At 53.6% G+C, this 21,654-nt stretch overlaps 1 protein-coding gene across 4 annotated transcripts in view; it reads left to right on the forward strand.

Moving 5' to 3' along the window:
- LOC133354343 (LIM domain-binding protein 3-like) overlaps positions 1 to 21,654 on the forward strand; it is an 87,205-nt gene that overhangs the window by 50,832 nt on the left and 14,719 nt on the right. For 2 of the 4 annotated variants that reach the window (XM_061571109.1, XM_061571111.1), the window contains 8 exons: positions 1,898 to 1,918; positions 3,766 to 3,947; positions 4,881 to 4,917; positions 5,727 to 6,464; positions 7,964 to 8,083; positions 8,645 to 8,788; positions 9,699 to 9,868; positions 14,026 to 14,320. In XM_061571109.1, coding sequence (XP_061427093.1) covers positions 1,898 to 1,918; positions 3,766 to 3,947; positions 4,881 to 4,917; positions 5,727 to 6,464; positions 7,964 to 8,083; positions 8,645 to 8,788; positions 9,699 to 9,868; positions 14,026 to 14,320 — 1,707 coding nt within the window. The remainder of the gene's footprint in view (positions 1 to 1,897; positions 1,919 to 3,765; positions 3,948 to 4,880; positions 4,918 to 5,726; positions 6,465 to 7,963; positions 8,084 to 8,644; positions 8,789 to 9,698; positions 9,869 to 14,025; positions 14,321 to 21,654) is intronic. The other 2 variants (XM_061571110.1, XM_061571108.1) reach the window with 1 other exon arrangement.

A 21,654-nucleotide genomic window follows, 5' to 3' on the forward strand; every position in this document is an offset into this window, starting at 1 on the left:
ACATAATGGTAAGCAGGTCCCGAAATCTAAGTTTATCAAGATTGGGCAAGGCAGTAGAATCAACAACTCAACAGTGCCAGTCCACACCAAGGTAACAACAAAGCAGTCGTCCCTCAACAGAATGGCACCTGACCCCACGCATCGCCCTCGACACACCTAGGCTAGGCCACCATAAGGGACCCTGCAGGACACGGGTTGCCCACCACAGCTGTAGACGACGAGAGAAGGCCACGATCATGCAAGTACAGTCTGTTCTGCCATAACGCGGTAGTAGTAGTTGTTGTTGTTGCGTTCCTGAAGAACACCGTGTTATGGAAAAATCGCGTTACTGTGAATAATACATAATATAGTATATGTAAAGCACAGTCCACGATGACACGTGAGATGCGTACGCAGGCTGAACAAAGACGGAGGCGCGTGGGTAGCATCCAGAAGCATCCAGCAGCATCCCGCCACCTTGTGCGACGCTACGCCGAGGCAGCCGTACAACCGCTTATTCCTACTCGTAGTTCCGTTCACTCGATCGCAATGTATATCCAATTGGCATCCGCGTCATAAAAAATGCGCTCCCCTGTGCATTCATTGCGTTTATATCCAAATTTACGTTACGAAAACACGCAGCGTCATGCGATAACAAACTGTGCTACACTGCATGGATGCAATGCTCTCAGCCTTGTCCACACCACCAGCGCTCTCCCAGAGGGCTACGCGAGTCCGTCCGTATTATTGCTTGGATCAACGGACTCGAAGCATTTGAAACTGTGACCGTCCCGACAAGCAGCAGTGAGGCCAGAGACGACTGCGGACGGTTGTTGTTGTTGTCCATCATTACGACTCCGTCGGTCATCGATTTGTGTGCGCGCGCCAGAAATGTTTTTGAATCGCGGCAGATTTTTTTTCTCCCGTCGCCGATAAATTTGCCAGTCGGCCGACGGTCGGATTCGTTTCTCCGCCTGGGAAAATAATGACAGTGGGTTTGTGCATTTAGGTTTTCACGCAATTCTGAGAGTGCAAGGCTATCACGTAGAGGATATGTTTCACAGACGAGCATAGTCTGCCGGTAGGCGGCGATGTTGCGACGTGGTCGATTAAGTAATTGCCCGCTAATGTTTCCAATTTGCCAAAATTGTAAACGGCGACACCGGCACACACGGCCCCCAAAAACGTAACGGGATCTTGAACGTCCCTCTGTGAAGCAGATGCGGGCCGTGTTTAGTGGTTCATGCACGCCGCCGCAGTATTAACCAGGGAGGCCGCTGGGCTCAAGCCGCGAAACCTCTGCAACGAGCGGCGAAGGCGCCACCTCTCGGCCACGTCACAGCCTCGTTCCGTCCGTCAGCACGTGCATGAGTGTGCGCGTCCGTCTGTTCGTCCGTCCGTCCACAGCACGTGCATGAGTGTGTGCGTCCGTCTGTCCGTCAGCACTTGCATGAGTGTGTGTGCCCGCCTGATGACATCTAAACGTGCTTTCACGAAAAAACTAAAACCCGAAACTAAACGGAGCTCCTCGCCGTCCAGACGCCTGGCTGAAGAAGCGTGCATGCCCACGTGTGCGTGTGGCTTCCTGCGCCGCGTGATTATCGCCTTGTAAGCCTCCGCTTCTCCGTGTCTTATCGCTGTCATGTTTAAGCCGCCACTTGAGGGTGGCGCTCTCGTTTCCTTTCTGTCCCCTCCCCCACCCCTGTGTCTCTTCCCCCGCCTGTCCACGTTCCCCACCGCTTTGCCCTGCCTGCCGCTTTCTGCCGTCGGATGATTTCCTGTTGCTGGCCACTCCATTACCTCGTCCTCCTGATCCTGCTGCTGTTGCCGCCGCTGACGACGATCATACGATGATGATGATGACGCTGACAACGATCGTCGTCATCGCTGCCCCCCCCCCTCCCCCTACCCCGCTCAGCGATGGCGATGCACCGAGCCCGTGAGTCACCGCGTGCCAACGCCTGGGCGTCAAAGCGCGCGCGCTGCGAACGGAGGTTCAATTTTCTTGGTTCTTTCGGTAAAGTCACGTAGAATGTAAATAATAAAATAATAAAGATAAAACATAATAAAATCATTCTCACGACGTTTCGGCCACAACGCAAGCAGCCGTCCTCAGGTAGAGAACAGGTGAGGACGGCTGCTTGCGTTGTGGCCGAAACGTCGTGAGAAATATTTTATTATGTTTTATTTTTATTATTTCATTACTTCCATTCTATGTGACTTTACCGAAAGAACCAAGAAGATGAATTCCTGCAGTCACGAAAGCTTTAAATCGGAGGTTCAATTCTCGCGCCCCGACGTGTTCCCGTGCGCCCTTCGGCGCGGTGCCTGACGCTTCGCACGCCGTGCTGGGCGCTTCCTCGGTGTTCAGTTCCTGAAGAAGCTCCCGGCAGGTGGAGCGAAACGCGGGACACTGTGCCAAGCAACACGCAGTGCGACCCGAAAGCACTTTTGTAGCCAATGGGTAAGAGCAGAATCTGGCAGCACCTGAAGTAGCAGAACTCTAGGCCATGCCGATCTACTTACACAGCCATTTCTTCATGACCGAATCGTTTCAAATGGTTATCGTGTAATTCACCGTTGCTGGCCAACATTGAGGGATGATAACCCGGCACCAGCAAGGGAACTCTCTCTCAGGCCCTGGGCTCGCGGACTCACCAGGAGTGCTATCCAGCGCAACGACAAACAGCCTACGTGGTAGAGATTAAATTGGCATTGCCACTGGCCCGGACTCACCTGGTGAGCGTGCCCTTGCGCGTATTGGCCCAGAGGGCATAACGATTTACACCCACACCCCGTCCCCCCTTGAGATTTTGACGAGTGTCAAGATTCAAGGTCGCGATTCGGTTGTACCCTTGAATCAAATCTACTTTGTCTGACTCCAGCGACCGCTAGTGGCGTGTAGGGGGTCACGTGCAAGAATAGAAACGTCGGAGAGCCGTTTGGCGGTTGCCCCCGCGATTCTATGTGCGCGTCGCGGGCTTAAGCACCGAGCGTGCACGCCGCCTTTTGCGTATTCCTGAGCCCGCGCTCCCCACCCAGTTGTGTTCATGTGCGAGTTGTAGCGTTGTTGAGTTTTGCGCGCAAGGCGTGTACGCGCGTGGCGTTTGTCGATGTCCCCGGCTGCGTGTGTGGCGCCGCACGTGTGTGCGCTTCTGGCCGCTGCGGAAGCAATGAAACGCTGGCTTCAGTCGACTGGCTTATCCGGACTACTTCCAGGAGTGGGATTTTACTCCATGCTACCGTTGTCATGCGTTTAAGACCATCTTGTGTATGTCAGTGTGTGTGTGAGCGAGTGCGTGTTTTTATATGCGGTGGTGGATTGCACAAGCGTATTGCGCTGCAAACCCGGAGGTCCAAGTTAATTTAACCGCCATGGCTAACATCAGTGGCAAGTGTAAACGGAACCTCTTAAGGACCTCCCCTCGGTCGACTCGGCCTCAAATGAGTACCTGGTTCGGTGTGTGAACATCGCCAGTGGGGGAGACAAAGGCGGCCGGGCGTGGTGCTTTGCCACCCGCCTCCCTTTGCGTGCCGTGCCGGCCTTCATAGGTGCTCGCTGAACAGCACTTGCCCCGACAGTCCGTTAAGGCTACACGGGGGAGGTGCAATCTTTGTGTGCGTGTCTGCGCGTGTCCGCGCGTGTCTGCGCGTGTCTGTGCGTGTCTGCGCGTGTCCGCGCGTGTCCGTGCGTGTCTGTGCGTGCCTACGCGTGTCTGCGTGTGTCTGTGCGTGTCTGCGCGTGTCTGCGCGTATCTGCGTGTGACCGCGCGCTTTTCCGACCAGCGGCCCGCCCAAGGAGGTGGTGGTGGACACGAGCACGCCGGTGTTCCAGGCGGTGGCGCGCCGGGAGGCGACGGCGCGTGGCGACGGCCCCAGCACTGCCGACGAGGACTGGGCCAACAAGAACAGCACGGCGCAGTCGCGCTCCTTCAAGATCCTCGCGCAGATCACCGGCACGCACGACGGTGCGTGCGCGTGAGGGTGTGTGTGCGTGTGTGTGGTGAGTGGTAGTGCAGCGGTTTAGCGCGCTGCGCTACGAACCCGGCAACCCGAGTTCAATTCGTGCACATGGGCCGTTATCTGAATCGGTGCAGGGCCTCCCCAAGGTTGACTCGGCCTCAAATGAGTACCTGGTGCAATGTGTAAACATCGCCACTAGGTCGACAAAGGTGGCCAGGTGTGGTACTGGCCACCCACTCCCTCGTGTGCCATGCCGGCCTTTGTAGGTGCTCGCTAACAGCACTTGCCCCCACAGTCTGTTAAGGCTGTACGGGGGATCTTTGTCTTCGTCTGCAATGTTTAGCGCGCTGCGCTACGAATCCGGCGAGCCGAGTTAGATTTCCGCTCACGGCCAAAGCCGGTGACGATTATCTTAACCGGTCCTGGGCCACCCTAGGTCAACTCGGCTGCAAATGAGTACCTGGTGCGGTGTGTGAACATCGCTACTGGGGAGACAAAGATGGCCGGGCGTGGTGCTGGCCACCCACCCCCTCGTGTGCTTCAACCTTGCTCCCTTGTCGACTTGGGCCAATATAATTCCACATTCAGATAAGCCCCTCCCCCCTTAACTTGTATTTAAGGGCTGGTCTCTTGGAATTTTGCCTCACTTGATGCAGTAATTTTAGCTGTCACGGTCCCACCTGATGACGGAGACTTGTGTTGTCTCCGAAACGTCGTGATTTATTAATTTATTTTATTTTTATTAATACTTTTAGTAATTTTATTTTTTACCTACGTGACTTTACCGAAAAAGAAAAAAACCTAAGAGTATGAATCCTTGCAGTCACGGAAGCTTCAAATCTAGAATCAGTATAATTCCATTGTACATTCTCCCCGGTGCCCTATAAACGTTCGCATTAATGGAAACATTTTTTTTGCTGCCCTGCTTTTTTTTGCAGAGGAGGCTGGTGAACTGGAGCCCGTGGAAATGACCAGGTAAGGGTCGCGTGACGAAACGTCGCCTGGCCCATGTCCACGCGCCCACCCGCGTCGCCACCCGCAGAGTGGTCTCCTCCCGCGGGGTCACTCCGTGACACCATGTTGCACGGAACATTAATAATATCATCATGTCAGGAGTATCTTCGCTTATTCTATTGCGATTTAAATGCCCTTTGGTTCCCGACGCAACGTACGTGAAGTTGCAGCCTCGGTCGTTGCATTTTTAGATAAAAAGCTGCCGTCTATTAAATCCGTGCTTTGCAAAGCGTTATCCAGGGCAATTGTTAAAAAGGACGATATCATGAATTGAATTGTTTAATCCGCGCATAACTTGACCGCATCAGCGTCGCGGGTTGTCAAGCGGCAATCGGCAGAAAACTTATGGCAAGGTTGTCATTGAGGCAACTGCAGTTGAAGAGCTTTTATCCAAGTCGTCTTTATTCGTACTGCATGCACAGCAACATTGCAAACTACACTCACAGAGTTACGGGAAACGGCCGTTGAGTAAATCCTAACGCTCTTGTCAAAATTTGTTATCTTATGAGGATTTTCAAAGGCGCTTTACAGCAATTGTGAAATTGTACATAGGGTGATCATGATTTGAGGTGAAGGATTGGGTTTCTGTAAGTGGCGAAGTAGTTTTAACGACAGTAGAACAAGGAGGGATTGATAAGGTGGGGGTTTGGGATAGGCCGTAACTAGGGGGGGGGGGGGTACCTCAGCGGCGAACCTGCTTGTGTAACGAGCGAAACTGCCCGCTCTCCCCGCCCCCCACAATTCCGCGTGCACGCGCACGCCTCAAAAAGCCACAGCCGCTCCTCCCGCGCAAAGAAGCACAGGTCGCGCAAATCCCGGGCCAACTACGCCAGCAGCAGCGACGCGGACGATCGGAAACCGCCGCGGAACTCGAGGAAGGGCGACGTTCCCGTCAACGGGCCCCGGGCCCCCGACAGCGGCAACGCCGCCAGCGCCAAGCGGTCGCGCGTCGCCAACAAGGGGCACTCGGTGCGCTTCGAGGAGAACAGCAAGGGATCCGTCGTGGACGCGGCAAGCACCGGAGCGCAGAAACAGCAGCAGCAGCAACAGCAGCAGCAACAGCAGCAGCAGAAGGCGCCGAAAGAGAAGCCCAATGGGCCTGTGACGAAGCCTGTGGCCTACCCTCGTCGCGCGAACTCGTCCGTGTCCGCGTCCCCGATCCGGCACGTGGAGCCGTCGCGCCGCCGCTCGTCGGCAGGCTCCTCGCTGTCGGCCTGGGGGGGGGCTGCCCCCCCCTCCTACTCCTTCTTCTTGTCGTTGGGCGCCAAGCCGTCGGTCGCGTACCCCTTCTCTCCCGCGGCCTCGCCCCCGTCACGTTCCTCCACACCTGCTCCTCCTTCTCCTCCTGCTGCTGTTCTACCTCCACCTCCTCCTCCTCTTCTACTTCCTGGTGATGGAGCATCTCTGGCTCCCAGGAGCCTTGTGGGCGCTGCCCCGCAATGCTCCCCTTCCTCCTTCTCCGCAGCCACGCAACCTCGCTCCCTCGCTTCCTCCAACTCCCCCGTGAGGTAAAACACCTTCTGCCTCTCGAACGAAATGTCGATATTTTTTGCGTCTCTCTCGTGCGTCCTTCGGCTCTGGTGTCGCTGTCGCTCAACTGATTAGATGGCCCGGTTGGCGCGTTTGGCTGCGTGCGGTGCGAAATAAGTTCAACATACATACACATGTGTGCATCACACGTTGTGCTTGCTTTTTAACGAAACATTATTCTAATGGATAGAAGCTCATTTAACATGTACGTTTTTTCCATATTGATATCTGCATGCCTCGTGACCCGGCACTTTTATATCACGCCTAAGAAGTTGGGACATTAAACAATGTTAAGTCCTGGCATCTCACACACTTGCGGCCAGTTGCTTCAGCGGAATTTACAACGTTGCTTTGTAATCTTTGTGATTTTTGAATGACCGTTTCACCTCATATTTTGATACCCTTCTGCGACCATCCAGCATGCTCTCCCTTGACAACTCATTTCTTTCGAACCGCTTTTTGTGTTTAGTTTGTTGTCCTTTCCCGGGACCTCTGTTCAGCGTGGTCGGCTACGCACGGTGCAAAAGAAATTCACCACGCGCGCACGCACGCACGCACACACCCACCATGCACCGTAGGTCGCAACGTTCCAATTCCTCGTTTCCTCAATCTGTTCGGCCTTCGACCTTCCTCCCATTCCTCGCTCTTGCCACGTTCCCGTAACTTGGCAAGAGCGAAGACCGGTCGGGTGGTGGAGGGTTGCGACACATTTATATTCGCGCGACCTTTGTTATGAACTTTGCTCAGTGCGAGAGCGTGCGTTCTCTCGCCTGTTCGTGGAACCCGCCCGTCACCTGGTTTATCGACGTTTTCCCGATAACTTTCCTCGATTCAAGAAACACCCTCGTACCTCCTCGCCTGCTGTGCGATCGCTTGTGCTCTCTGCGTCGCTGGCTGCTTTGTGTTGTTGACGACTTTTTAAAACGCCTGAGCAGGAGAATCCACCGTGAAGGAGGTTTTTTGTGTGACCTGCTGTTGGGTTCAGTCGCCAGGACATAAACTATGGGGACCCTTTGTTTGCAGAATTAAGATGATAAAAATACACACAAAAAACCCTTTCTGGCAATAACACAGGTGCGATAGGTGTCTACTCGGTGTTTTAACATCTTAGCACCTGAACTTGATTTGGAGCTTTCGTGACTGCAGGAATTAATCTTTGGTTCTTATTGCCAGAAGTGGTGAAGCCCTTGATGATTATGTTTGTATCAGTAAGGACACCCACGCGTATCGCTGCCTCGCACGGTGCCGCTCGGCTCATGGAGGTTTGCCAATTCGTCGATGGCGACCGTGTCCCTACGCTTGCGATAGGCGCTGCGGTGGCTGGGAGATGTTAACTACCTCGCCTGGTATCGCCCGGTGCTTACCGACGTCTTCTGCTGCGTCTCCTCTGTGCCTCTTGTTTCTCTCCCTTTTCCCTCCTGGTTTTTTTTTCTCTTCTGCATCCACCTGCCTGCCCGACCGCCCTTCACATCGTTAGCTGGACGGCACAGAGCTCCACCGTAAGGACAAACTCGTCGGTTTCATCTCGAGCCGTGACTGGCTCGCAGCTGGCTAGCGCACGTGCTACGATCCGGGCTGCCCTGTCCGGCCAGAGCGGGTACACTCCCCCCGCCTCTTCACCCCCCTCCCTCTTCACCCCCCATCCCCTCTTCACCCCCCATCCCCTATACCCAACTCTCTACCCTCCACACTCCAAAATCCTTCCCTGTGTGTCCCCATCCCATCGAGAAGTTCCGTCCGCGCTTTGTGGCCAGATGTTAGGGAGTTCTAACAAAACCCACGTCCGTCACTCTCACACCGCCTTTGGACATTTGTAATCGGCCGATGTGTCGGGTGATGGCCCCTTGCAGCCGGAACACAATCGCCGGCCTTGATCGATTCGCCGCCGGTCGAAGGTATCGTCAAAAACGCTCCGCAGCGCGAGAGCGTCAATTGAAAAAAATTCCCACCGATATTCTCACTTCTTCTCTGACTCGACTCGTTTCCACTTTTTCTGTTTTCCGTTTTCTGTGACCTGTTTTGTTTCTCTTCCGTTTCCTCCTCAAACCCCTTCCCACCGGGCACCTTCACTTGCCGCACTGTCGCTCTCGCGCATTCCTCTCTCGCCGCGGTGGCGGCGGCGGCGGCGGTGATGGCGGTGGCGGCGGTGATGGTCCAGGCTTCCCAATGGGCCTCCTTCGCCACCACGGCCCCAGTCGGCGCTCGAAGCGCTTCATCTCTCGCCGTCGTTTGGGCCTCCGCGAGTTCTGCCCAGACCCACCGCTCGGTCGCCACGTTTCGGTGCCCACACCGCTGGGCCCAGGTACACGAGGAGGAGAGTGGGAGGGGTGGGGGGCCCTTACGTCACATCGAGGAAGCGACAAACATCAACAACAACAAAACAACAATGTAACACGAAAGACAACGCGCAGCAGCACGTGGAGTCTAACCTATGAGCACGAACGTTGCAGGCTATTTAACCTTTCCAGACCATTTCCGTGAATGAAATCCATTTGTGTTTATGTGGCACACTTTGCATCAAGAAATTCTGCACACAAAAAACAACTGGACTTGAATGCCCCCAACGCTTACAGTGTATAAGTGTACGAGACATTTAGTTTAAAATAGCAAAGCGATGTGCCCTCAACTCCATAACTTCAACTGACATTTCTGACTAACTTTTGCTGCGTTTCAATTATAGCTATTTAACTGAGGTGTTTATGCAGCTGTGCGCAGAGGCTGGTACGGACGAAACTGGGAAAGGGAAAAACATGTCCAATACAATTTAGCGCGAAAGGTTATACATTTGGTGACGGCACTTGCCCCAGCAGTCTGTTGAGGCTTTACGGGGGAGGGGATCTTTGTCTTTAGTAATAGGTTTTTACCCTTTCAACTGGTACAAAAACGGATACCTTTATACAAGGGATCATGTTTGCAATAACCACAACACAAGCAGTCAAAATGCAAACAAAAAGAAACAACTCTGATAATGATATGCACTGTCCTTGAAGTTGATTGGTCCACACCCGAGACAGCGTTTCTTAGAGCCTAGTCTCCATTGGTGTTGGACCAGATGACGCCATTGCAAACATGATCCCTTGTATAAACGTATCAGTTTTTGTACCAGTCGAAAGGGTAAAAACATATTACTATATGTTGCCACTGGTAAAGGAGATGTCTCATAGTATAATCTTTTGTCTTTGTGCATGAATGTTTATAATCCCCCTCCGCAGCAGGGACGAGCCTGTTCCCGTCGCCACGGCGACCATGTCGGTGAAGACGTCGACTCGGAAGCCCCCCGGGACTACGACGGGGCCCCCCAAACCGACGGCCGAGCCCATGGGCCCCCCACCGCCCTCCGTCAAGGCGCACACCGCTCCGCCGCAGGTCGTTAAAACCGCAGGTACGAATGTACGCACAAAGGCAAAGGTCACCCGTGTTGCGTTCGCAGGCTGCCCCGGGGCAAGTGCTGTTCAAGTTCATTTATTAGGTTTAGCCCTGTGAGCCATTCGGCTCTTGAATCGGGTGCAACCGCAACAAACAAAACACAAAAACACGAACAAAAAAACATCTTAAAGTGAATATGCGACTAAGTGCAAACAGAAAATCCAAGAAAAGACGGCAAAATATTGCAGAAAAAAATCACCGTACACCAACGCTGTGTGCAAAAATCCCAGTGGGATGCAAGTCAAACAACCAACAACAACCACAAGACAACTTAGTTTTCGATTTAAAGCTTTCGTGACTGCAGGGATTCATCTTCTTGGTTCTTTCAGTAAAGTCACGTAGAAGGGAAAAAAATAATAATAATAAAATAATTCTCACGACGTTTTGGCCACAACGCAGCCATCCTCAGGTGAAAACCAGGAATGTCGGGGAGACAGCGTCTGACGCTGTCTCCCCGACATACCTGAGGACGGCTGCTTGCGTTGTGGCCGAAACGTCGTGAGAATTATTTTATTATGTTTTATTTTTATTATTATTTTATTATTTCCCTTCTACGTGACTTTACCGAAAGAACCAAGAAGACAACTTAGATTAAGGCCATCAGCGCCCCTGAAGGGCCCCCACTGTGGCACACGAGGGGGCGCTGTGGCGAGCACCACGCCCGGCCACCCATGTCTCACCCTGTGGCGATGTTTACACACCGCACCAGGTACTCATTTGAGGCCGAGTCGATGGTATTGGTGGCGAGATGTTAGCTGCCTCGCCCGGTATTCAGTAGGTCGTGGATTCAATCCTAACTCTGCCTGCCGCCTCTATATATATTTGGAGTTTGCATCCAGTTTTTCGCTCCGCATTAAGAATCATGATTTTAGTGTTTGTCCGCTATAAATTTCCACGTGATAAGCCATTTCGTTAATCTATCTTTGGCCAGGTCGCCTCTGAAAAAGAGTTGTATAGTTCAGTGGGCCTTACTTGGTAGAATTTTTTTTTAGTTTTATATATCGTTGTAGTTGTGGTGGTGTCGGTGCCGGTAGTGGTACTTAATGGTAGGCAGCAAGCAATCGTCATCGTCACTCTTGATCGTTTTCATTCACTCGGAGTCATCGGTGATTAAAATATTTTAAAAAACCCCACCCCTTCGGTAACTGTTTCCTTTACCAATAGTCATTGTTCTCGAGTAAGGCGAACTCGAATACACGCAGCAGCAAGGTGCAGTAGCGGATAGAGGTCACGAGGGGGCGCAAGAGGATCACCATCGCTGCTCTTGCAACCCAGGACGCAGTCCCGGACACCGGACACGCATCCAGTTCTTTGGTTCTTTCGGTAAAGCCACGTGGGTAGAGATATAACAGATCACGACGTTTCGATCGCAACACAAGCGATCGTCGTCAGGTGGGACAAACACAGCAAGATCAAGCAGCTGAAGTAGTTTTTTTCTGCTGAAGTCGCTTTTTCTAGCTGCGGTTGTCCCACCTGATGTCTTGTGTTGCGATCGAAACGTCGTGATTTATTTTATTTTCTACTCTACGTGACTTTACCGAAAGAACCAAAGAGTATGGATTCCTGCAGTCACGAAAGCTTCAAATCAAGACGCATCCACTTGCCATCGAGCGTCTTGCTTACGGCCTCGGCACGCGGTTGTTTTTAAAAGCCGCATTTACATTCGGCACTCTCGGTTGACAGTGGCTGCGATCGCGGTTGGTTCCTTTATGATCACAGTGGCTGTGGTGATAACGGTGGTTGTGGTCATGAAGGTGGTGCCAGCGGTGATTTGAGGTTGTGATGGGCACAGCTGTGCCACTCGTAGTGGTATGGGGAGCAGCAGCTCAGCGGTCGGCGCAACTGCGCTGCAAACTCTGCCGCCCGAGTTCGAGTCCTGCTCACGGCCAACACCGCCGACAAATCTTTGAAACGGACCGAGGACTCCCATAGGTGGACTTGGCCTTAAACGAGTACCTGCTGCGGTGTGTAAATATCGGCAATGGGGAGACAAAGGCGGCCGGGCGTGGTGGTTGGCTATCCATCCCCTCGTATGCTCTGCCAGCCTGGCTACATGCTCACTAACAGCACTTGCCCCAACAGTCTCTGTAAAGGCTACAAGGGGGATCTTTGCCTCTGCTACTGGTAGTGGAGTCGATGATGGTTGTGATAAGATGATGCTGGCGGCCGTGGTGGTGACGGCTGTAATAACGACGACAGTGCTGGCGGCGGTGATGTCGATCGCGATGATAACGTTTGCGATGAAGATAGAGCTGCTGGTGGAGATGGTGATGTAATAATGATGATGCCACTGATGATGATGAAGGGGATGTTAATTAGTTGTGATGACTATGCTGCTGCTGCTGGTGATGATGGTGGTGGTGGTGTGGGGAGCGGTGATGTAGCGGTTAGCGCGCTGCGCTACAAACCTGGTGACCCGAGTTTGATTCTTGCTCACTGCCAACAGAAGTGACGATTATCTGAACCGGTCCTGGGCCTCCCCTAGGTCGACTCAACCTTAAATGAGTACCTGGTGCGTGGTGTGTAAACATCGCCACTCAGGAGACAAAGGCGGTTGGGCGTGGTGCTGGCCACCCACCCCCTCGTGTGCCGTGCCGGCCTTCATAGGTGCTACTCTCTAACAGCACTTGCCCCAAACAGTCTGTGCAGGCTGTACGGGGGCTCTTTGTCTTTGGTGGTGGCGGCGGTTGTTCTGGTGAGCGAGAGGTCAGAAATGCGGCCCCCGCCCCCCTCTCTCCCCCCCCTGACCCGCAGTGAAATTATCTTCGGCAGATGTCACGGGTGGAAGGAAACGCGATACGCGCTCACGTTGAGTGAGAGAGGGGGGAGCCCGTCACGCATTTGTCACGCGTTGCAAAACCGCAATCGTCTTTGCCAGGCAGGGTGGACGATCACCCAACTATCATAGCGGCTGTCGGAGGTGGCAGGTCGTTGCTTTGTCCGTCCCACATTCTCGTAGCGAACCACATGACTCTGGCAGCAGTTGCTGGTCGTTTTAAAAAAAGAGAAAAGTAATGACCCAGGCTCTCTCTTGCAAATTACATCAGCAACGTGACGGGGCTAACAGCTGGTCAAGTGATTTCAACCATGCTTGGGCCTTATATAAATATATTATTTATAATTAATGTTACATCCTGGTTGCGCGATCGGAGTCGTGACGTGAAGAAGAAGAATTGCCCGCGTTGGAATTCTCGCTGCTGGCAGCACAGCTGGGAATGGCATCACGTCTCGTGAGGGGAGGGGCCAGCCCCTCCCCCGACACCCCCCCCCACCCCACGTAAGGGTGGGGAATCCAGCCGCCACCGCCTGCCAGGTGACTTCTCAAAGCCACGTGACTTCTCAAAGCCACGTGACTTCTCAAAGCCACGTGACGACCGCCGTTGTTTCGAAACGAGACCCCGTGGCCGTGCCGTGGGGCCGGTGCTTGGTCCACACGAGCAGCCTCGGTGGTGTGCGATAGTCGCATCATGAGCGTAATGATCATCGTGCCCGTGCCTGCTCAGCAGTGGTGGCACGACACTCCCGCCACGGCTATTACGAACCTCCTAACCCAGCTTGGGGAAATAAAGGACATTGACTGGAGGCGTTAAGAGGTCCACGCCTGCCATTCGGCACTGTGGAGGAGGCGAGGGTTGGCAGATCGCACACAGATTCGTGTTAAATCCCCCCCTTGCCCATGGGCGTCAACGTAACCGTCTCCTGGCTTGCCAGGGTACGATTTCAGTACAGCAAGTAGGTTATATCCACCTGGCCAGGAATTGAGTCTTACCCCCTCCCCTCTCCACCGAGGAATTTCTCTGGCTACTGGGGTTGCCTCTCACAGGTACCCTCGCTCGTTTACAAAGATGTCCAAACACCCAAACGTAGGACCGCAGAGCTCGGGAAAAAAAATGTCTTCTCGGTCGTCTGTGGGTTTCCGATGCTTCCGAATCATTGTCTCACCCGTCCCCTCCCTCCGTCTGTCTCTCCGCGTGGGCGATCACGTGAAAAAAATTGACGCGCGTGTTTTACGCCCGTGCTTGACGCGCGTGTCGACGTGCGTGTCGACGTGCGTGCTACGAACTCCTAACCGGCGACTGCGGTCCCGCCGTCCCGCCGGGTCCCTCTCCGCAGGGCTGTCGTGGACGCCCAACGGGGCCTCGGGCCGCCCCCCCCCCTCCTCCGCAGCGGCCGGCCCAGCCGCCACGGGCTTCGGCATCCAGGCCAAGACCAAGGGCCCCACGGGAGGCGCTCAGGAGGGCGTCGCTGCGGCCAAGGTGGGCTCGGCGGGCGGCGGTGGGGCCGCCGGCGGCGGCGGCATGCAGGCCGGGTGGGGGGCGCCCGGCAGCGGCCTCCTCGTGCAGAGGGCCGAGCACGTGCCCGAGGCCCTGCGCGCGCCCTTCTGCAACAAGTGCAACAACATCATCCGGTACGCTTCGCATGAAAGAGCAATATGGCTCGGTGGGCCTCACCTCGTAAAATAAGAAGTTTAGTTTGAAAAACACATTCCTGCGGTGTGTTCCGCAAATATGGCCGACTGTGAGGGCGGGCACAAGCCGGCGTGAGTAGGTAAAACGTTGAGTTTTATAAGGGCACCACGGGGTGACCAGCTCCTCCCCCACCCAGCCCCACCCCTCCCAACCCCCACCCAGCCCCATCATCTCCACCCAGCCCCACCCCTCCATTTTTGGATGTACGACGGACGGACACAATAATCCCCTGTGGGCTGGTGGAACCAGGTGGTTCCTACCAGTAATAGGTCAGTTGTAGTAACACGTCGTTCCTGTACAATGTCTAGAGATGATGCATCTCGTATTTAAGACGATCTCTAAATCTAATGTATTTTTATTATCATCGAAGGGTTTTCTTCAGACATAGTTCCCTTTACGCTTGTAAACTCCCACGCACGCCCCCTCCTCCCCCTCCTGCCCCCCCCCTACCCTGGGAAAGTTGACACGAACTGAAGGTCGTGCCTGGTTCACTATTTTAAATTCGTATTTTTTTTTCCTGTTCGTTTTGACATTTCCAACGTTGCGAAGAAGAAAAGATGACCAAAAAATGGCCCTGATAAATGACCGCACTTGCACGTGGTCTGGGCTGAACGTCGCAACGAATGTTCCATGAACGTCGCACGAGCATCGCACAGACGTCGAGCGGACATCGCATGAATGTCACGCTCCTCGATGGCCGTAGGTGTTACTTAAGGGCAGCGAACCCGGTCACCCCCCCCCCAGTGAATTATGTGCGGCACGTGTTTATGGTACGTGTTTATGGTACGTGGTTGCGGTACGTGGTTGCGATACGTGTCGCCAAGGCGCAGTTACACCAGGCAGCCACCGACAGTAAACAGCGGCTAAACGTTTAAAAGCCACGCACAAATCACCCACAAACCCTTGTTGGCGCGCTCCTGCTGTTTTTCAGAAAGGTTCTGTTACTCAATATAAACAAGTAAAATAAATACCGTTGGGTTAAAAATGTATTTGTTACACACATTTGCATTTGAAGCTTTCGTGACTGCAGGAATCCATACTCGCCTGATGACGATTGGTTGTGTTGTGATCGAAACGTCGTGATCGATTATGTTTTCTACCTACGTGACTTTACCGAAGGAACCAAAGAGTATTTACACACATTTGTTACATACATACCACGTGAAAACCCCTGTTTGGACGTCTTGAAGTAATTATGCATGACACCAGAGGACGGGATGAGTTTTAAGATAAGATAACCTCAAGCATTTGTAATACTGATAATTGATTTTTTACCCTTTTATCTGGCAACAAAACTTTTACAAGGAGTCATGTTTGCATTGACCACAATACCTGCAGTCGGAATGCAAACAAAATCATAACTCTGATAATGTATGCACTGTCCTTGAAATTAATTGGTCCACACCCGAGACAGCTTTCCTTAGAGCCTAGTCTCACATGGTGTTGGACCAGATGACGCCAAAAGGCGCACAACTCAAAGACAATGCGCCATCAGAGTATGAGAGCTCGGGGTAAGCATTTACACCATTTCAAGGACAGTGTAAAGGTGTCAGTTTTGTTGCCAGATAAAAGGGTAAAAAAACAATTATCATATTTTTCTACTGGCAAAGGAGGCTCCAATGATGTGTAATACTATTTACATTCCGAATTGTAAATGAATCTCACACGCCCGGTCCATTGCATGTAACGTGAGTGTAATATTGGACTTTGTAAAATATATTTATCCCAGTTGTGCTATCCGGGGTGAACTCGTGAAATGAATATCCATTCAAAGGCGTCAGAGCCGTGCATCTCTTCAGATCATAGAGCGCTTCCAGGGAAAGGGACACCACAGAACTACTTCTGAAAGTCTCGTGTATGTATTGCATGTTGAACTTCTTTCGCACCGTACGTAGCCAACCGTGCTAATCGGAGGTGCGGGGGAAGGACAACAAACTAAACACAAGAAGCAGTTCTCAAGAAATTAGTTTTCAATCTGGATGATTTAAAAGTGCATAGCTCCAGTGGCTTCCTGATATCGGAAGGAAGAGCGTTCCAGGCGGCCGTAGAAGCGCATCAGAAGCACGCAATGCAGTGACCGTCTTTGTTCGAAGGCTAGCCATAAGCCACTGCGAAGATGACTGGAGTTCGCGTGATGGTTTACGCTCCTTGATGAGATCAGCAAATTAACTCCACTCCATGCAGCACTTGCGCAATCTCCCTGCCACCGAGAGTAGCGCATAAATAACGCCCCGTCTTCCTGATCCCAATGTGGCACAAAGAACCACGTTATTTTGGTTTTATCGGTGCGTGCTTCCCTGCTATCACGTACGGTTCAGAAACGCGGTCATTCACCACAAATGTAGAGCAAATACTGAAAATGGCGCAAAGAAGCGTGGACAGATGCATGCTGGGAATTACGCTGAGAGACTAAAAGTGAGATTCGTGAAGAAAATAAACGCAAGTTCGAGCTGTCGTTCTATCCGTTGGGAAGAGTGAGCGGGCTCGGGCAGGACGTGGCGTCGCCAGTAAGAGAGGGGTCAGTCAAGGAATCGAACTCTGTCCGAGAGTAACATCCACTGGGTAGATGGAGAAATGAAATTGGTTCACGCTCAGCCGCTCGGTGGATTCCTTACATCGCTGGACCGTGAGCGGTGGCGTTGTTGACTTGGGCAGGGGTGGGAGTGTGCGGCTTGTGTGTACGTGTATTTTTATTTTGACCAGGTAAGGCCCACTGAACTGTGTAGTTCTTGTTCAGAAGCGACCCTGGCTCTCACAAACGATAGCTCACCGAAGTGGCTTATCATCGCGTGAACATTTATAGCAGCCAAATACTCCAAACGCACGTTTATAAATGTGAAAGGAAAAAAAACGGAGAAAAAAACCACGTGACCACGGGGAGAATATGCAAACTCCAAATATACAAGAGTCAGGGTCGGCATCGAACCCACGACCTCCTGTATACCAGGCGAGGGAGTTGGCGTCTCGCCACCATGGCACCTTCATCCAGCAGTCGATTGACCACGGATGATGATGATGATGTTTGAGGGAAGCGGCTTTGTCCGTTGCGTACGGAGCGCCCTCCGTCAGGACGGGGGCTCCTCGCGCGCTTTTGGCCGCGTTCCCCCGCTCCCCTACGCGGCGGTGCGCAAGTACAGACGGCCATTGTTCACGCGTCACCCGGGGAGCGATGACGAATAGCGAGAGGGGGGGATCACGGAGCCGCGAGGGGAAGGGGGGGAAAACGTAGCGGGAGTGGGCGGGCAGGCAGGCCATGGGAAGAAGTCCCGCGTGCTTGGCAATCGATGGCAGCCCCCTCCTCCCGCGTTGTGCTATCGGCGTCGCACATCGCTGGACAAAGCATCGGCTCCCCGCAGAGCGGTGCAGCCCGTCGTGCTGGAGATGGGCCCGCGGAACCGGATGTCACAGAGCTGCCTCCGAGAGCCAATCCACGTGACCTCTGGGTCCACACAGTCGGGAGCGACACTTTCCCGCCCACCCACCTCGAGAGTCATTTTTGAGCACGATTGTTTTCGATTTTGGAGGCAAGGGTTGGTGGGTCACATCTGGATTTGTGACTCTCCATCTTAACCTGCTTGAGCTTGCAAGGTGGCCACGCAGCAGCACAGCGAGTGGCAGAGGTCGCAACCGGGTACCCGATACCCATACCCGGCTACCCGTACCCAGACGGGTACTGGTACCCGTTTGCGACCCTGGTGCGGCCGGGTACGGGTACGGGTAGACCGTGAGTCACCGGTGAGTAACCGTTTGTCACTCATTTCGGGTAGGGTACGGGTAGCGTACGGGTACCCGTACCCGTTTGCGACCCTGGTGCGGCCGGGTACGGGTACGGGTAAGAAATCAAAACCCGTTTGCGACCTCTGGCGAGTGGGTTCATTCACCAATCTCTGCGGACCTGTCAACGTCATCGTCCCCATGCATGCGTCCAGGTTGGGTTTTCTCTGGACGAGTACAGTTCCTTCCCGCGTGAAGCAAAATGCACCCTGCGGTCGAGTTTACCAAGCATTCCCCAAACGTGGCAGCAGCACCCTCCTGACAAGCAGCCCATGAGACTCGACGACACCATTCAGCGTAAACGAAAAGAGAAGGAATGAAGATTTTATTTTTAAAAATCGCTGTCTTGCGTCGCAGCGCACGTTGGCGTCCAAAGGAATGCCACACCTCGGGCTACGTACGGCGCGAAGGAGGTTAAAAACGCGCACGTACGTACAATATCTATCGGATGTCGAACGAGCGTTGCCCGGGAGCCGGTCAACTTTAATTAGCGTGGCAGTCATCGCAGTCATTCCGACGGTCGGCGAGTTAAGCGCGGAGAAACATTCCCCGCCGGTCCACACACAGACACGTCCCAGCTGTTGCTGCAAACGGTACCGTCGGCCCAATTTTCTTTTATTACGTACGTATGTTGAATTTCTTTCACGCCGCACAGAGCCGACCGTGCGCGGGGGGTGGGGGGGAGACAACAAACTCAACACAAATTACAGAGAGGCTGTGAAATGAAAAACAACGAAAGCTGCAGCCACGCGATTGCTCGCTCACGTCGCTGCTGGCAGAAGGTCACCCAATGGAGGCAATGCTCCAGAGAGCTCCTCTGGTGGAGAGCATGTTGGCCTACTCATCCACTCGGCCCAGACGTCTTGCAAGATGCGGGGAGTGCCGACACATTACCCCGCCGCACGCGACCTTACGATGGACTTGCAGCATCAGAATCTTTATTTGGCCTGCAGGAGGAATCTGATGAGCTATGAAGCTCTTTGATGTCCTGTAGGGGGCACGGGGTCAGAAAGTTACAACAACAAACCGTACACGAACCGATAGGAGTGCAGAGTATAGTTAAGGTAAGCAAGTGGCTTATAATAAGTAAATAAATAATAAACCACATGCGTCGAGTATTTAAGTACAAATTGCAAAAGTATATCAATTCCTACCGCGGCGTTACCCGTTCATACTGCTGCTGGGGGGGACGGAAATGGTGGGCGGCGGCGTTGGGAGGTGGGGTGGGATTTCTATAACCCCCTCGCCCCCCCCCCCCCATCGTTTCAACTGCCACACCGGGGAGATGGATTCGAACCCGGCGGGGATCCGCGATTCCAGCGCCGACTGTTATTGATGCCGCGGCAGCGTCCGCGGGAGGGCCCAAAGCGCGCAGCAGACAAGGCCGAGAGCACATCGGCAGCAGAATTAAAGGCGACCCCCAGTGACGACAGGCGGTGAAGACATTAGGAATATTTACAGCTCGCCCTGGCAAGAGCTCAACAGCGCTTGGCCGTGGCTCAGCGGCGGCTGATCGGACTCCCGCGGCCTCTTGACGGCCGCCTGGGATGTCCACCACCACCACTACCACACCCCCCCACCACCCCCACCGCTGCCATCACCTCCCGCTACCCAGCCTCACGGTCGGCGGTTTACGAGAATTCTCTTCTGTGGGAAACGAAATCGTAATGAAGCGTGGTGAAAGCGAGTCCAACTTGAAAAAGTCAATGAATTTCATAGTGAGTGGGAGGGATATTAATTTTCAGCGGAAAATTAACAGCGCCGCCACGAAACGCACCGCCGCAATGAACCCCAGCGACCTGAGGTGCAGTTTTGGCATACGGCTAACGTGAGTAGCGAGCGATGCGTGAACACGAACACTGCTCGCCATATCACTGACGGTGGCTGGGTCGACGGTGGCGGCAGGGTGCAGGACACCGCTGGACACTGACCGCCTTAAATGAACGGACTACGACTCATCATTGACGGAGGCCTGGGATTAGAGTTGAATTCCTGGCCACGACTCGCATCAGTCGAGAGTGGGGGGGGGACACCACTTTCCTCCACCTAGACCTGCGCTGACCAGCATGGTGAAGTATGGTCAAGCAAACCCGCACGTCTCACGTGGCGTGTGGAGGACTTCGTCCAGCCGGGGATTGAGAAATGACTGCAATTTGATTAATTTTCAAATTTCGCAAAAAAATTACCCCACACAGCGACACTCGCACTGCCAGTACATGTGTGCGTGCGCCCCCATCGACGTCCCGCAAGGAATTCTGGGCGTTTTCCCATGATCCGCGGCGGATTTACATCTTTGACTGCGGCCCTGTTGACGCACAGAGAGACGTGCAATGTTTTTATCTGTGAGAACGCAACGCTCCCAGTGTTGGCGGATGACAATTTTTACAATTATAAAAAAAAAAAAATTTTAGCTGGAAAATATGCAGAAAAGTTTTGGCAGGGGGACAAAACGAATGAAAAGTCGAGGGGGGTTATTTTGTCTTTCGGAGTGGATGATGGTGGGGGGGCCGTGGTGGGGGAGCTGGTGTGGTGGTTAGGGGGCGGGGGGAGGCGGGGGGGGCGATGGGCCTGCCAGTGAGTGGTGGGAACTGAGCAGAAAGCTCCGGCGAGTTGGGAAAACCCAAGGAGGAGGAGGAGGGAGGTGGTGGTGGTGGGTTTCGGGGGGAGTGGGGGGGGTATAGACGTTAATTTCCCTGCTGGGGGGCTCGGCAGCGACTACCACACAGCCCCCTCTAGGGACTATTACAGTTTAGGAGTGAATTTTTTTTTTGTTCACGAATAAAAAAAAAAACACGAAACGTGCCCCCTGATCTCACGGTTTCCGCGCCTCCGAGCCGCGGGCCGCCGTCGCCGCCGCCGCTGCCGCCGCTGCCGGGAGTGAAGGCCTCGTTTCATTTTTTAACCCTGGGGAGTATTGGCGGGGCGGGGCGGGGCGGAGAGGGGGGCCCGGATTAAATATATTTATATATTTAACAGAGTCCCCCCCCTCCCCCCCCCCCCCCATTTGACAAAACGAACGGCGAAATAACTCCGAAGCGCTCGGCTTCCAAAGAACACACGGAGCAGCCACGGCACGGTGCGGTCCGCGTGCGTGGTTTTCAGTCTGCTGATAATTAAGTGTTGATTTAAAGCGACTCGTATTTTACAAATATGGTTAATGATGAAAGGTTATCCTGTACCGCGACCGTGATGAAAAAATGTTTTTATGTCTGTCTCCCATTCCTCTCTCTCTCTCCCTCCCGCCTCCCCTCCCTCTCTGTGGCATACACGTGCTCTCCCAACATGATCGCACTTGCGCATTAAAACCACAAACACATGTCTTGCACTCGCGCACGCACGCGTGGCCCCACGCGCGCAAAACCCGCTGCCATCACACGCTCGCCCCGTACGCTCGCACACGCGTGAACGCACGTGCACACGTTCAAACGCACGGACACGCGTTCAAACGCACGCGTTCAAACGCACGCACATGTTAAAACGCACGCACACGTTAAAACGC

This window comes from Lethenteron reissneri, chromosome 47 (assembly GCF_015708825.2).
Source record: "Lethenteron reissneri isolate LAM-NWPU_2019-01 chromosome 47, ASM1570882v1, whole genome shotgun sequence".
Taxonomy (NCBI): Eukaryota; Metazoa; Chordata; class Hyperoartia; order Petromyzontiformes; family Petromyzontidae; genus Lethenteron; species Lethenteron reissneri.